The sequence below is a fragment of the Marmota monax genome, unplaced genomic scaffold, assembly GCF_021218885.2.
Source record: "Marmota monax isolate L192 unplaced genomic scaffold, Marmota_monax_Labrador192_F-V1.1 WCK01_AAM20220418_F8-fsc00050, whole genome shotgun sequence".
NCBI classification, from domain to species: Eukaryota; Metazoa; Chordata; class Mammalia; order Rodentia; family Sciuridae; genus Marmota; species Marmota monax.
In genome coordinates, this window is record NW_026694552.1 from 4,120,009 (window position 1) to 4,138,209 (window position 18,201).

General features: G+C 33.8%; 1 protein-coding gene across 5 annotated transcripts in view; it reads left to right on the plus strand.

Moving 5' to 3' along the window:
- The window catches only part of Il1rapl2 (interleukin 1 receptor accessory protein like 2), a 1,002,166-nt gene that overhangs the window by 711,754 nt on the left and 272,211 nt on the right, over nt 1–18,201 (plus strand). For all 5 annotated transcript variants that reach the window (XM_046420860.2, XM_046420861.2, XM_058571609.1 and 2 more), the window contains one exon: nt 13,155–13,229. In XM_046420860.2, coding sequence (XP_046276816.1) covers nt 13,155–13,229 — 75 coding nt within the window. The remainder of the gene's footprint in view (nt 1–13,154; nt 13,230–18,201) is intronic.

Sequence of the window (18,201 nt, forward strand, 5' to 3'; positions counted from 1 at the left end):
ATCCTTGTGAGAATTTAATGAGAAAATTAGTGTAAAAGTGTCTGGCATAAAATGTGTGCTTAAACCATTTTGTTGAATCATCCCAGATGTGGAACAGCTATAAAAACTTAAATGGAGCACATAATATACGACTTTGAAATAATATTTGAATATCTGTTAGGTTCACAGAATTGAAAACTTGGATCCTAATAGGTCAAGATTAGCCATGGTACAGTGAGAAGAATACTGGGCCTTAACATAGAACTAATGTTCTAAAGATTATCAATGTCTGCTTTATCTTCAGCACCTTCTTAAAAATATAAGCCTAGGGGTTGTGGCTCAGTGGTAGAGCACTTACCTGGCATGTGTAAGGCACTGGGTTTGATCTTCAGCACCATATAAAAATAAATAAATAAAATAAAGGTGCTGTGTCCATCTACAACTAAAAAAAATATTTTTTTTAAAAATCAGCCTACTTCCTACCCATGTGATGTTTTTCTTGATGTGAGGTATTTATTCATTAGGAATCCTTTTAACCCTATGCATAATTAAAACTTTACTTAATCCCTTAAGAATAAAGAAGAGTATCTTGACTTCAAGAAACTTTGGTTTTATTCTTTTGATTTATCGCTAATTTGCTATATGATATTGAATGCATCCTTTCTTTTCTGTTTTTCATTTTCTTCTTCTGTCAAAATAACTAGAAGAATAAAACCTATAAAGGATTATCTAGCCCCAAACCATTCATCCTTGTGTATTCAACTTCCTGTTTTCTTAGGCATCACTATCAAGGCCAAATTTCTAAAATGTAATATATCAATAACAAGAGAGCCAAATGATGATCCTGATGCAAGGTAAAATTGACCTTTATCCTATATTTAACCTCTAATTTATTTTAATGTTAACTGCATCTCAAATACTGTGTGGAAGCCGGTAGTATCTTTATTTGATAGTAACCACATATGGAATTTGACATCACCAACATAAGGATCCTGGGAGTACTATTTTAGAGAAAGGAGGCAAATTACTTGAAAGAGCAAAAAGGTAAGAGTAGAAAGAAAATCACTGTGAAGAAAAAGAGGGGAAAACTATGATCATAACCTTTCTTTAAGCTTCCATTTTCCCCAAGGTTGTTTTCTTTTCAAGTTTGAAGAAGTTGCTTTATGCCTGGGCCGATTTGTGCTGGGTAAACATTCTGCTCTCCAGAGAAGGGCCCTGTGTCAAATGGCATTGAGAAGAAATCACCCTGCCTTTGTGAAAGCTTTCCCAAAGCTTATGCATTGCTCAAAACTCAAATATTAGTAAAAATAAATATGGTATTCAGAGAAAAGGGCATCTCAGGGCAAGTTCACAGTATCCATGACCATTCACCACCCTCAGGGCACATCCACTGAATTACAAATCAGAGCACAAGCTCTGAGCCAGTTGGTAGGGAGGCCCTGAGCTGTGCAGGGGCAACAGTCAGGTAGATTGCCCAGTGTTTCCAGAAACAGCATCTGTCTGTTAAAGGATCACTTATTTATTCAAAGACAGTAACTGACTTTAAGTTCTAGGCTAAAAAAAGACATATACTTGCAATTGCTTTAGATGATGGCAGGAGTATTTGTAGAGCAAGTAGAATGTGTGTTTTCAAAGCAATTTAATCCCCTGATTATGACCTCCTGTTTGACTTTTAGTGGTTCTCAATAATTTTATCTTCCAAATAGCTGTATAAAGCACCTGAACCATTATCATCAGTAACAATTATTTAATAAAGGGAATTCTTATTAATGGGGCATGCAGGAGATAAATATTAAAATATCTGAAGGTTAAAGGATCAAGGCTTTGAAAAATAATCTCCAAATTTTTCTGAGAATTATTGACAATTTTTCCCCTAATTCATCATGACCTTGCTATTATAACTGGGACACCTGGAGAATACATCATTTTCTAGATAGTTTTAATAAATGGCTGATGTGCCAGGCACATTGGTGCTCACCTGTAATCCAAGCAGCCTGGGAGGCTGAGGAAGGAGGATCTACAGTTTGTGGCCAGGCTCAACAAATTAGCAAGACCATAAGCAACCTAGTGTGACCCTGTCTCACAATAAAAATAAAAAGGATTGGGTGTATAGCTCAGTGATTAAGCATCCCTGGATTCAATCCATGGTACAAAAGGAAAAAAAAAGTCCATGTCATTCTGTGTCCTATTCCAAATATAAGAGAATATTAGAATTTAGGCAGAGAAAATAATTATATAAAACTAATTGCTACAGTAGGCAGTTGATGAAGGTAATAAAAAGCCAAAGTGAAAACAAAACTTGACTTTTAATAGGCATTTGTTGGTCTATTTAAAATATGTTTAGGAAAGGTAGCAGAATACAACAGTTACTAATATGGCATTATGTAAAAATGTGGATGTGTAAACAATGTGATTCTGCAATCTGTATTTGGGGTAAAAATGGGAGTTCATAACCCAATTGAATCTAATGTATGAAATATGATATGTCAAGAGCTTTGTAATGTTTTGAACAACCAATAAAAAATAAAATAAAATAGCATTAAAAAATATATGCACATAGGATAGTAAAAAAAAATAAATAAAATATGTTTGGGCTCTCTTTCCAAAATAATTTCATAGTGAAGGAATCTCTCATAATAATGCTGGTTGGAATCTTGAGGGAAAAAATAATTGTATCTGTCCTCATAGACTTCTGCTAAAGTACACTGTGTTTATTGGCCAACATTAATGTGAAGATAAAAGTTCAGAGAAGGGCCTTGGGGTCCAATGTGTTATTGCTGATTAACTCACCCAAAAGAATAAAGTGTTCCATTCCACATTTAGAGACAAGCCTTCAAAAACACCTTATGGGAAGAAGTACAGTGTCTTAAATTCCTAAAGGCTTCTTTGCAACTGGTTTTGATGAGAGTCAATACAACCCTGAGTGCCTAAAAGCATACTGCAGGAGAAAATTCTCTGAAGTAGGGAACACAAAATGAAGGAGCATAGGGTATAGGAGACACTTTGTACCCAAGACTGATCCTGTTTGGAGTTATTGTTTTGTAAGATTAAGGATGATATTGAACAGTTATGGGAATTATGTATTTTTTTCTTGAATAGTCACTTAAATTAGGGGACTCAGCCTAGTAAACCTATAAATTAAAATAGTTTAAACATATGAGACCTTACATTAACTTTCCAGTAAAATATATACTCCATAATTTAGAATTAAGAAATCTATGTAGTTAATTCAGAAGGAGATATTCCTTGAATGCCTCATGCAATTAGGTAATAATATAAGAAAATGCAAAGTATTTCAAAAGATAATAATGCTTAAGATATGTTCAGAACTTAGCAATTTCTGGATTCTTTCTGTTCTTCAAATTAATCATCTGCTTGAGTTAGTATTGGCAAATCTACTTTCATGATTACAGAAAACTTTTAAGGCTTCCCCTAAATCTAATTTGCTTAGTAAGAACCTTCTTATGTTTTCCTACATGGAGGTTATTTCCAAGTTTTCTTTCCAAGACCCTCAATTCCCTCAGAACATCAGGAAATCACTAATAACTGTGCACCTGGGCACTTTGGGGCAGTGCCACAGGGCTGCTGTTATCCATTTTCAGAGTTAGTTTGTGAGTCTAGGTGATTTGGAAGGAGCAATATCCCAGTAAACAGCTGCTACCAATTGACAAATGCCAGTGACTATTTCAGAATTTGCCAGGTATTTGGCATAACAAAATCATTGTTTAAATCAATAAAACACAATGCCTAGAATAGTGAATCTGTGTCAAGGCCATCTATTTGCACAACTCCAAGACCTCCTATTAATACTATGTGCCCCAAGGAATGTAATTTACATAGAAATTAGTATAACCCGACCCTGGAGTTGAGTAAAGAGGTGCAATTGCCTGTTATTGTTGACTATCTAGTATTCATTTCTTTTCCAACAGCAGTTTAAATTTCCTTTAGGGCAGTGGTTCTCAATCAGGAATGGCTTTATTCCTTGGGATCATTGACCAACGCTCAATATTCCGTTCTTACAAGGTGGGCAGGGAATTATTGGAGTTTACTTGGGTAGTGGATAGGGATGCTGCTACATATCCAACAATTCACAGGACTACTGTCATCCATGATAAAAAATTATCTAATAGTGTTAATAATGCTGAGGTTGAGAAAACTGGCTTTTATGGGATTCTTCTCCTCATGATATGCATACAATTTTGACTAAGGCCAGATCTCAAATTTATCTACTCAGCCTGATTTTCCTGGGGATTTGAATCTTGATCAAAGTGACATAAGGACAAAAAAATTTAAATTCAGTCATAAAAAGGAATGAAATCATGGCATTTGCAGGAAAATGGATGCAACTAGAGATCATCATGACAAGCAAAATAAACCAAACATAGAAAAACAAGTATCACATGTTTTCTCTCATATTTAGAAACAACAAAAAAAGAACTATATTTCAGATATATGTCTGGAAAAAAAAGATGACCTGGAAGTAGAAGAGGGTACTATATTAGGGAGGGGGAAAGAAACAGACAGGAGGAAGAAGAGAAGGGAGGGAAAAAAGGGTAGTAAAGAGGGTTGATGTGATTGAAGTGCAATACATCCATGTATGGAAGTATTACAATGAAACTCACAAATCTGTACAATCAATATGAGTTAATTTTTATAATAAAAAGTAAATTAAAGAGTTCTTAGGGGAAAACTTAAATAAAAATTCATCCTGGATAAATATTTGTTTTTTAATAAAATCTGTAATTTCCAAATAAAATTTTAAGCTAGAATAAATAGAAAACACATTTAAGAAAATCAAAACAAGTTTAATCAAATAATAGGGTCAAGATGAGATCATTGTGTAGTCTCTTTTGATTGTACATCTAAATGTGGCCTAGTTTATTTTCTGTTCCTAAACCTAGTTCTTACAGACTTTCTGGCCATCTTTGAGATATCATTCCGATAAGTTCTCTTTTTGTTTTAATTAGCAAATTTTATTTGTTCATTGCAATCTAAGAATTCTACTGGAAGCACTTGTTTTTAGAGAAAGAATATAATGGGAAAATTAATTTGGAGATTGTGTTTATTTGTTCCACAATGCCAGGCACTATTATATTTCCTGAGTTATATGAGGCATGGCCCTTGTCCTCCAGGAGCTTAAAATCTACTTGGGAAAATTAGACATACCCATGTACAGTGAGGATTAATTTGTACTAACAGTGGTGTATGCTATGAACCAAATAAGTGGGTCAAATACTAGTAAATGATTTAGGATTTCAGAGATTGAAAATATTAGTTTAGGATGTTATTATAGAAGGCTTTTTAGAGACTGTATAGGTCTTATGATGGCAAAAAAGAAAGGGGAGGTCTCAGAGCATTGAGTACATGGTGACATTAGATAGAACTCAATTCAGATTCCTACTTTATGATTCAAATGTTACTTGACTTTGAACAAATTATTTGTAAAATGTAATATAACTTACAACAGTGCCTAGCAATGGTAAATAATAAATGATAAATGTGGTAGCTATTACTATTTGTTTCCAAACTTGGAAGAAGAGTTTAAGCCAAGATGCAGATTTGGAAATTAACGCAACATGTTAATAAGGAAAATGTGCAAAGTAACTTGGTTATAGCACTGATAAAATAAAAGGTGGGTGAAAAGGCAGGAAAGTTTTAAAGATTATTTTGCGGTTGCTTTTATGTTCCTAGTTGATAAATTCATATTTTATCCTCTGTTATACATAGGAGACAGTGGTAAGTTTGAGTGGTGAAATGTTGTGAGAAAACACTGATTTTGAAATGTGATTTCAAATAGTGTTTTGAATATATTTTAGAAGATATATTTCATTAACCTTAATATACAAATTCAAAAATGGCTTTATTCACTGAAATTAATGAGTCACCGACCTTTCATATTCCCCCACTTGGTCTTTCTGGCAAATATAAATAAATAAGCCGTGCACCATGCTGGTAATCCCAGCAGCTTGGGAGGCTGAGTCAAGAGGATCATGAGTTCAAAGCAGCCTCAACAAAAGCGAGGTGCTAAGCAACTCAGTGAGAACCTGTCTCTAAATAAAAATACAAAATAGGGCTGGGGCTGGGGCTCAGTGGTCTAGTGCCCCTGAGTTCAATCTCTGGTACCAAAAATAAACAAGTAAACAACAAAAGGGAGCAACAAAAATTATAACAACAATATACAAAACTTGTGTAACATTATTTATTCAATCCAATAAATAATTCTACTGATTTTTTACACTACATTCATGGAAACTAAAAATTCATTTCAATCGCATTAATTGATTTGTTTATACATGTAGACACAAACCATTGCCTGAAACAGAAAAGAAAACGTTAAATTGGACATTCTTCTCAGGGAATATTAGTGTTAAATATTTAAAATCTACCTTTAGGAATAGGCTGGCAGTAACCATAGTAGCTTCAATAGCACATTGATTAGCATCATGGTATACTCAGTAGAACAATTATATTTAAGGATAATTAAACAATAAGCAGCTACAGAAAGAACTACAGGGGAGGGATTGTAGACTGAAATATTAGTAACAAAGAGCATCCCATGTTCCCATTCTTTCAATCAAAACATGAAGCTTAAGCAACAAATTTCCACTGGGGTCTCGCTCAGATCCCAATTAGTTCCTTTCAAAGTCTGGGATAAGTTTCCTAATAAAATTGTAAATCTCTGCCCTATCATTCAGGGGGTTTGGTATTGAGACCCCCCACTTCCTTTATCCCATAGTAACTATAAGTTTCAGATGAGAATTTTTAAAAATATAAGAAATCAAGTTTGCCTGTCCATGACAGCATTTGCTCCAGCTAATCTGCAAATATTGTAATTATATGGGGTGCTAATACATTTGTCTCTGGGCTGGTAGTCAGGATCCCATTGAACTGCTACAGTTGCTGGTTTATCATCATAAATATTCTGCACTTCTTGGCAATTTCCAGGCCTAAACATAATATTGGAATTTAATAAGGCTCCACACCCATGCATCCCATTAGAATGCATTGGGGTAAGTGAAAAATTTTTCCATTCTATTCATGGGTTTAGGAATAAAACGTATATGCATGTCAAGTGTCCTACAGAAATCATGTTTCAACTGGATATTTACCATGGAGCCACTCACATTGGCTTTTGAAACTTAGCTCAGTTAATTAGTGTGGAATCAAAGAGGTTAAAACTACTGATTTCAGTACTCATTATTTTACTTGACTTCTACCTAAAACGTATATCTGTATCCATCCTGCAAATAGGGGCTTTCAGTCACAAGGGGACACCAAATAGGACAATGTAAGGTCAATTAGTGTCATCTCTGTATTGCCCAAAACATTAACTTTCTTCTTTATATTTCAAGGTAACTGCATAAGTCACATAAGCTAATGAATTCAAAAGCACTTTGAACATTTAAACCACCTTCAAATTTAAGGCACTTGTTTTAGTCAGCTTTTGCACTACTGTGACCAAAATACCTGACAAGAACAACTTAGAGGAAGGAAAGTTCATTTGAGGCTCATGGTTTCAGAGGTCTCAGTCCATAGATGGCTGACTCCATTGCTCTGGGCCCAAGATAAGGCAGCACATCATGGAGAAATGGCCCAGCAGAGGAAAGCAGCTCAGATAATGATGGGGTCAAGAAGTAGGGGAGATGTGAAGGGACCACAGGGAAGATATACCCTTCCAGGAATACTCCCAGTGACCCACTTCCTCTAGCTACAACCCATCTACCTACATTTCAAACTAGGTGACCTGATTAGGTTACAGTTCTCATAATCCAATTATTTCACCTCTGAATATTCTGGCAACAGGAGCTTTAGAAAAACACTTCATATCAAAATTATAACATTACTTCAAATAAATTTTAATATTAATAAATATCACTTCAATAATAACATTTAACAATAATAAAATCAGGGTTAGTATATCCATAGTTAAAGGTGGGAGATAAGGTAATAAAGACCCCAAATTCATATCTTCCTGAAAATAGAACAAGATCAGCACTTCTATACAACAAATATTACTTATAGTTACTTTCCACTTATTCACATTCCAGTTAGTTCATTTGGTAGCAAGACATACTTAAAATATGAAGAACAGTTTACAGCAGGGTAAATGTCTATAATTTGGATGTGTAAGGCAAGCTGATGATAATTCCATAAAGAAACCAAAATTACATTTTTATAAATAAAAGATAAAATGGCTATAATTTATTTAATTTTAATCATATTTTAAATATAGCACTGTATACTGTTCAAAATGTATATAGTGAAGATTTTATCTTCCTGCTATCTGCCCACACTGTCTTTCTCTTCCCACTATTCCTCAACCATCAGTTATCCCCAGAGGAAAACACTATTATCAATTACATATGTTTTTCTCTAGGAAACTCCCATGCTTACACAAATAAGCTTATATATGCCAGCTATTTGGAATCTTGCTTTTCATTAAACAGTATATCTTATAGATATTTTCATGACAGATGTACAGATGTACCTAATTCTTTTAAAAAGCTGTATCTTAATATTTCAGTATATGAAATTACAACAGTTTTATATAACCATTCTCCTACTGATGGATATATAAGTTGTTTCAAATATTTTTTATTACCAACATTAACAAACAATAGCAAAAAAATTGAACATCTGATGTGAATGGATTTTTAATTCAAATATTTAAATTTTACTTATTCCTTATATTTCAAATAATATTTAAGGTCATATTATTAAGATTATTTCATATATAATGAAACCTAGTATTTTGCTTATAGATCTGTCTAAATTATGCTCAAATCAGCTTAATTCAAATATGTCATTGAATTCTGTAAGCATAATACATGTTGCTGGACATCGGTAAAGATTTGTTGGAACATGAGAACAATTAATTCACCACAATTTTCCCAGTTAAAGTAATTTATTTGTTTTTTATTTTTTTTAAAGAGAGAGAGAGAGAGAGAGAGAGAGAGAGAGAGAGAGAGAGAGAGAGAGAGAGAGAGAGAGAGAGAGAGAGAATTTTTTAATATTTATTTTTCAGTTTTTGGTGTACACAACATCTTTATTTTATTTTATATGGTGCTGAGGCTGGAAACTAGTGCCCCATGCATGCCAGGTGAGCGCGTTACCGCTGGAGCCACATCCCCTCAAATAATTTAGATTATAGGAAGAAAAATGTGTTATTATGTAAATACCATTCAAAATATTCCTGGTGCATTTGTTTGTTATAAGCTATTTTTGGAAATCTCTCCAGATTTATATGTTTCTTAAACTTACCCTTCTGTGATCAACTCTCATTTTTCTCTGTTTCTTCTAAACATCCTCACAAATATAAGAAAAACTTCTCTTATGTTCACAGGGGATTCCTAAGCCAGTCAATTAATGATGGTATAATGATTATCTTTTATAGACCAATCCTACACTAAGCCGCCTGTGAATTATAAAGCAGGATAAAACATTTTGTTTTATTAGGTAAGAGTTCAGTTGGATAGTTGAAGCAAGGCATAAATATAAGAACAATTAAAAGGAATTCAGGCTATTAATAATAGTTTTATATGAATACATATGACATTGTATGCCAGTTCCTCTCATTTCTTTTTTCCAGGTATCACTCTGATTTGATCTTTCCTTTTTTCATTTTCCCAGATTTTACCATGCTCTGACTCCTAGCTCTTTCATAACCAAAACATTTTTTTAAATTTATTTTTTAGAAGTAGTTGAACACAATACCTTTATTTTATTTATTTTTATGTGGTTCTGAGGATCGAACCCAGGGCCTCACATGTGCTAGATGAGCACTCTATCACTGAGCCACAACCCCAGCCCTGAAAACATTTTTTTATTGGTTGTTCAAAACATTACAAAGCTCTTGACATATCATATTTCATACATTAGATTCAAGTGGGTTATGAACTCCCCAAATACAGATTGCAGAATCGCATCGGTTAACATAATGCCATATTAGTAACTGTTGTATTCTGCTACCTTTCCTATCCTATACTATCCCCCCTCCCCTCCCCTCCCATCTTCTCTCTCTACCCCATCTACTGTAATTCATTTCTCTCCTTGTTTTTTTTCCCATTCCCCTCACAACCTTTTATATGTAATTTTGTATAACAATGAGGGTCTCCTTCCATTTCCATGCAATTTCCCTTTTCTCTCCCTTTCCCTCCCACCTCATGTCTCTGTTTAATGTTAATCTTTTCCTCCTGCTCTTCCTCCCTGCTCTGTTCTTAGTTGCTCTCATTATATCAAAGAAGACATTTGGCATTTGTTTTTTAGGGATTGGCTAGCTTCACTTAGCATAATCTGCTCTAATGCCATCCATTTCCATGCAAATTCCATGATTTTGTCATTTTTTAGTGCAGAGTAATACTCCATTGTGTATAAATGCCACATTTTTTTATCCATTCATCTATTGAAGGGCATCTAGGTTGGTTCCATAGTCTAGCTATTGTGAATTGTGCTGCTATGAATATTGATGTAGCAGTATCCCTATAGTATGCTCTTCTAAGGTCTTCAGGGAATAGTCCGAGAAGGGCAATAGCTGGGTCAAATGGTGGTTCCATTCCCAGCTTTCCCAGGAATCTCCATACTGCTTTCCAAATTGGCCGCACCAATTTGTAGTCCCACCAGCAATGTAGAAGAGTACCCTTTTCCCCACATCCTCGCCAGCACTTGTTGTTGTTTGACTTCATAATGGCTGCCAATCTTACTGGAGTGAGATGGTATCTTAGGGTGGTTTTGATTTGCATTTCTCTGACTGCTAGAGATGGTGAGCATTTTTTCATGTACTTGTTGATTGATTGTATGTCCTCCTCTGAGAAGTGTCTGTTCAGGTCCTTGGCCCATTTGTTGATTGGGTTATTTGTTATCTTATTGTCTAATTTTTTGAGTTCTTTGTATACTCTGGATATTAGGGCTCTATCTGAAGTGTGAGGAGTAAAAATTTGTTCCCAGGATGTAGGCTCCCTATTTACCTCTCTTATTGTTTCTCTTGCTGAGAAAAAACTTTTTAGTTTGAGTAAGTCCCATTTGTTGATTCTTATTATTAACTCTTGTGCTATGGGTGTCCTATTAAGGAATTTGGAGCCCAACCCCACAATATGTAGATCGTAGCCAACTTTTTCTTCTATCAGACGGCGTGTTTCTGATTTGATATCAAGCTCCTTGATCCATTTTGAGTTAACTTTTGTGCATGGCGAGAGAAGGGGATTCAGTTTCATTTTGTTGCATATTGATTTCCAGTTTTCCCAACACCATTTGTTGAAGATACTATCCTTCCTCCATTGCATGCTTTTAGCCCCTTTATCAAATATAAGATAGTTGTAACTTTGTGGATTAGTGTCTGTGTCCTCTATTCTGTACCATTGGTCCACCCGCCTGTTTTGGTACCAATACCATGCTGTTTTTGTTACTATTGCTCTGTAGTATAGTTTGAAATCTGGTATGGCTATGCCGCCTGATTCACACTTCCTGCTTAGAGTTGCTTTTGCTATTCTGGGTCTTTTATTTTTCCATATGAATTTCATGATTGCTTTCTCTATTTCTACAAGAAATGCCGTTGGGATTTTGATTGGCATTGCATTAAACCTATAGAGAACTTTGGGTAATATCACCATTTTGATGATGTTAGTTCTGCCTATCCATGAACAGGGTATATTTTTCCATCTTCTAAGATCTTCTTCTATTTCTCTCTTTAGGGTTCTGTAGTTTTCATTGTATAAATCTTTCACCTCTTTTGTTAGGTTGATTCCCAAGTATTTTATTATTTTGACGATATTGTGAATGGGGTGTTTTTCCTCATTTCCATTTCAGAAGTTTTGTTGCTGATATACAGAAATACCTTTGATTTATGCATGTTGATTTTATATCCTGCCACTCTGCTGAATTCATTTATTAGTTCTAGTAGTTTTTTTGTAGACCCTTTTGGGTCTTCTAGGTATAGAATCATGTCTCCCGCAAATAGTGTTAATTTAAGTTCTTCTTTTCCTATTTTTATGCCTTTAATTTCTTTCGTATACTCTTAGCTACTTTTGTTCTCTAGCCATCCCATATTTCAAGCCAATCATCATTAGATAACACTTCATATTAGTCATTCTTTTGTCCAAAGAATCTGAAATGGTACTGTAGCCTGCGACATCAGGTCCAAATTCCTGTGCCTCTTCCCTGCAGTCCTCTAGAACTGAGCCTCATCCTATCTATCAAATTTTATTTCCAAATTTTGATGCATACATTAAGACCAACTAATTCTCCACCCAAACGTATCCCATCCAACCCCTTTTCACCAGACCATTCTCCTCTAAGCATATTATGCTTGCTAAATTCTACCTTTGTCCCTTGGTTTATGTTAAACTTTCCTGAATTTCTTTTTCCTTACTCTCTGCTTTTCCAGATCTTCTCCATCCCTTAAGGCTCATAGGGAGATCCAATTTCCTTTATAAAATGTTCCCAATCATCATAATAACCAATATTGACTCCTCTGTATTCCTTTGCTATACACACGTGCATGTGTGCACGCGCACACACACACACACACACACACACAAACATATATTCTTATACCTCAAATGCTGCATCTTCCATAAGATTATATTCTGTTTTCAATTCTCTCTTTATTTTCATGTGCTAGTATGTTATAAATTGAAGGCCCTAAAAAAGACTTTACCTTCTCTCCCTTAACACCTAGCACAGGACTTGGTACACAAATTAATATTTTTTAATCAATTACTAATGAAGGTACCAGTGCTTTATTATATTCTAGAATTTGAGATGGAGAATGGGAGATGATTTAGAGTCTTAAAAGTTTCATGCCCCCAGAAATGTCTACTAGGGTTATATTTCATTGAGAATAGTGCTACAAAGCAGATATAAGGATTTAATGTTTCTCTGATTATATTCTTTAAATCTCTAATTTTTACACAAGCTTTTAAAAACAGAAAAATAGTCCATTTTTTATCTTGTTGGAAGATTTAGATGTTGAAATGGCCTATTTAAAGTGAATCATCAGTGTTTTAAATGTGCTGGGATATGGATATTGTATGGATAGAGTAGCAACCCAAATAAGAACACTAATAAATGTTTACATACCATCAAGTCTACAAACATTAAATATCATACAATGATATAATCTTTCCTATTCTATAATTTATCTCAATTTTTCCATTACTTTCTTTCATTTTCTCTTCTAGCTTTACTCACAGACAAGCCTCCCAAGCCATTGTTCCCCATGGAGAATCAGCCAAGTGTTATAGATGTCCAGCTGGGTAAGTCTCCTTCTGGGAATAATAGATCCTAAACTTGCTCTCTATTAACAGATGGGGAAAATTGCATGAACCAGGAAAGGTTTATTGCCACTGTTATTACATGCAAATCAATTTGCTTTCTGCTCATTTATAACCCTGGAGTTAGCAGTTTAAGGAAATGAATTTGTATTGCATCAAGGAATGGTAATACTAATTTGTTATGCTGGGTATTAAATGTGCTATATGACAGAGCTTTTTAACTCTGTGATTGATGGATTCATGCTGTCTTCCAGTGGTGATTGGTGAAGAAAATTTTTCATACATGTCAGCCAAAACATTTTATTTGGAGAGAATTAACTCCTGGAGGCCAAGCACATCTTAATATAAAACACAGCCCTTCAGTACTGCCTTTAAAAGGATTTGATAATATTATTTCCAATGACACAATCCAATGCTATTTAACAAAAAATTTAGATTGGGATCCTGAATATTTATGATTCATATGATGTTGGGGGGAAAAGTAACTAGTTGATATATGAACGCTACTGTCTTTTTACAAACTTGAATAAGGACATGAGAATTTGAGCCAATTTTGAGTGTGCTGCCACTAGTCCTTGTGAGTTTGAGTACTATAAGCTTGTTACTCAGAAGCCTGCTAGCATCTCTTTTAAGCTGTGGCCTTTAATCTAAACCCTGTTCTTTAACATTTGTGAGCTTTCATCTCTTGTGGATTTCACCCCACAATCCTCAATTTCTTCAATTCTAACCAAAAGAATCTCAAAAAAATTGAGTGTACAGGCAAAAAGTATATTAGACATACATTGGGTACATGATTTTAAAAAAATTGTGATCATAGTGGTAACCACCAATTATATATATAGTCAAGTAGGATGAATTGACTATAATATTTCATTCACTTTGGAATTTTTAGGCTCAACTTTTGATCTTTTCAATACAATTTTATATCTATCTTGGAAATAAGAGAGAGAAAATTACATTCCAAAGTGTTTGCTCACTGTTCTAAAATGAAATGTAGCACAGTACTTTCTAAATATAGAGTATCAATTTGAGGAGGACCAAAGTTAAATAGGTTAAAACTAAAAGAGGAGAAAATAATAAACATGTTGTCAAATATAACCTGTGGAAGTGGTGACTGTTTTGTAAATAATGTTGAACTATTGACTATGGCTCTTTCCACATTCCCTGTCTTATTTTGGAGGCATTATATTTTGTAAGATTCAGATTCAGATATTCTTATATCCTTACCCTCCAATAATTTTTACTTACACTTCTCCATTTCAAACTGGGATAAAAATATCTCTATGGTACTCTATAGTTTGTTAGGGATTACATAAAGCTATTTAATGATCTTGTATCATCAGTTTACATGGAGATTCTAGTGGAAAAGTTGTTTTATTTCAAAATTTATATATTAAGGAATGAAAACAAAATTCACCTAAAAATTATAGGTACATTTCATGTTTGTGGCCTCAGTGGAGATATCTTTCCATTCTGTTCTACCATTATTCACATTTCAACAGAAAAATTTGACAAGTACTGGTACACAGTAGTGAGAGGGACCTTTCTAATGGATATGTTTCATTCAATTCACTTGGTGCAACACCTATATATGCTATTCAGGGCACCTATTATGGTGTATATTTTATAAAGCTTTATATGAACAAGTAGTCCAACATAGGCATATATGCCAAAATATCCTATTGACAGTGCCATCCTTTAAAATCACTAAGGTAATTGACTGCCACATTACATTAAATGTAAGGCTAAACTTTTCAGTTTTTAGTTGGTAATATAATTTAGAGATAACTTTATTGACAGAAAGATAGAAAACTTCTCATGTTTTCATTCAAGATCTTCATGGTTTCAATGAGCATATGACTAGTTAATTATAAGTGAGTTTAACTTTTCTGCAAATTTATTAACACCATATATTCACAATGGGGAATCATTTTGTGAGGTGCTCATATACCTCAATTGTAAGGTGACATTAAGAGTGCTATAAATCTCAGAGAGATCCTCAGCCTCAGTGGGAGATCTGCAGACAGAATGATGAGAGTTTATAAAACTATAGATATAAAAAAGAAATAGAGAAAGATAACTGGGGCTATTGGACATCTCTATGGGGAACTTTCAGAATTCCATGAGGTAATAAAAACTTCTAGAAGTTGTTTTCTTTCTGCATCTAAAGTTTGTCAAGCAACATTTAGTTTCAGATATCCTCAAACTATAACTAAAATTAGAACTTCCCAAAAAGTACAGTAGTCCAATTCAAATTGTCATTAAGCATACTATCAAGTTTTGGTTTCCCAAATCCTAGCACTTAATAATTGAAATAACAATGTGGCATATTAAAATTGGTCCTAGATGTTTTTGCTACTCACATCATCTAAATGCGGACTTAATCTCCCCCTCACATTTTATTCTGGGTTGGCTTTGGAAATATGCTTTACCAGTAAAGTATGGCATAATTGATGTTCTGAGATTTTGGAGATCACATTGAGAGAAACTAGCAACTTCTATCCCAGTTTCATGGTTTGCTCTGAAACTATAATGCTACTTATAGCCCAAGCTCCAGGGAGAGACCCTAGAAGATAAGACACCATGTGGAAAGAGAAAGACCAAGGAGCACTTTCAAAGTGCCAGAAATATGAATGAAGAAGTTTTTTAGAAGTAGATCCCCCCAGTCCTAGCTAACCTGGCTTGTGTCACATAGATTAGAGGCAAACTACTGAAATGAACTGTTCTCAAATACTTGACGCAAAAATTATGAGTTAAAGTGAATGCCAGTGGCAAATAAATTAGAGATACTTTGTTAGGCAATAGTATATAACAAAAGTAAACATAAATTAGATTCTCTAGAGCATTCTTGATTCCATTTTTTCCCATGGATAAGAATTATGCAGCCAATTCATACAAAATGAGAAATACTGCAGAAAATATTTGAATACTAGGTTCAAGGTAGTTTTATAAAATAGAGTCTCCAACAATGGTTTAGATGCTTGAGGGTTATACTGCTCTCAGTTGTGGATATTTCTAAAGAAAATTCGGTGAACGAAAATTTTCAGTATAAATTCATATTGTTTAGTACATGGAGTTGGCATCAGTTCAGATTTTTTGTTGTGTCTCTAGAGGATAATAAACATCTCAACTTTCTTTCTCCTATAGTGTAATCCATTAGTCATCTGCAAGTTTTAGAAATTTACATACATTTTTGCTGACTTAGTGATGACAGTTTGGTTGTTACTAAATTGTGTTCACATTGTATTGCTGAAACAAGATTAATGTTAACCAAATAACCATATATTTTGTGATGATAAACACATTCATAACAAAATAGTCTAAAAACCATTGTTTTCACATAGCAAGCCTGTGTAGCTAAAGCTGCCTATGGTAATTTATGAAATATAAAGAGAAAAAACAATGTACAACACACACAAATCCAATTTTGTCCTTTTATCTTCCAATTATTATCCCTCGCTGGAGGTTAGTTCAAATTTGTAGAAAAAAAAAAAAACACTTTAACATACTAGTGCTAATTCTGTTCTCAGAAGTTGAGAAGGAATATATTTTAATATTTTCTAAGAAAACATTATTGCAATATATTAATTTATATTACACATTTAATAATAAACTCTTAAAACATCATAGGGACAGGTGCCCTATTTTAATGTATTGATACTAGGTAGATTCCTCTTTATATATTTGTTTTTGTTATGGCCCAAAATACAGTTTTTACAAACTTTAACACACTTCTAGAAGCTTTGAAAAGGGTATGAGCAAACATGGATTTAAAGAATTGAGATCAACTGTCTAATTTTAATTAAGGTGAATCTAAAAATGTGCCCTGTTCTCACAAACAATGATCATTTTCTTCATGGAATTTTTCTTAAGACTTAAAATAATCCAGACACTATTGTGTAGAAAATTAATACAAATCCTATAAATCCTACTTACTTTCTCCTTATAAGTCAAAAGGAAGTCTTGTGTTTGTGGCTGGGGGGAGTTAAGTCATATCAGAAAAAGTAAGACCAGTAGAACTGTCAAAGATAATTGCATTCATTGCCTTAAATGTTTCAAAAAGCCAATAGTTCACCTTTGGGTGAATTTGATCTAGTATAAAAGGTTCTCTTTCTTTCTTTCATTTCTATTCTAATTTTAGAATTTATTTTATTTTCACAGGCTATTCAAATACATATTTCATAACTGAGTTTTGTAGTACTGGCTTAAACTGTCTCTACGTGTGTAAGGATTGTTAATCTTCATCAGATATAAATTTCCCCAGCTTGTAAGTTTTTACTAAAAATTATATTATATCTCCTAAGAAACTTCTGAAAAAACTCTATAAGAGAATAAAGCAGAATATAACATTTAATCTAATAGTCAATATTAGAAGGCAAAAAACTAATTGAACCCCAAATTAAGAAATTAGCTCTTCAACAAAATCTATGTCTTTTTTTAAACTTTACTTATCTAAAAACATCTATTGAGTTCTTTTTTGAATATATTTTTAGTTGTTAATGGATCTTTATTTATATGTAGTGCTGAGAATCAAACCCAGTGCCTCACATATGCTAGGCAAGCGTTCTACCACTGAGTCACAAGCCCAGCCCTTCATTGAGTTCTTATTGTGTGTCAAGTACTTTGTTAGATCCTGAAGCTGTAGATGGGAATTAACTGAGATTCTTAACCTTAAGGGATTTTCAGTCTGATAAGAAACACAGGTATGTAAGCAGAATTGAAATGCAATAGGATAACTGCCAAAACAGAGATGAAAAAAAGAGAATGATTTTATTTATTTATTTTTTTTTTTTGTGGCAGGACCTCATAATATTAAAGGTGCCATGTTCTCAGGCTTTTACTAAATACAGTGACATAGCTAGGTAACCTCAACCCAAATACTAAATTTATTTGAAAGTGATTAAGAATTGTCAAAGACAGAATTTTTGAAATCACAATTTCTTCATCATTTGCT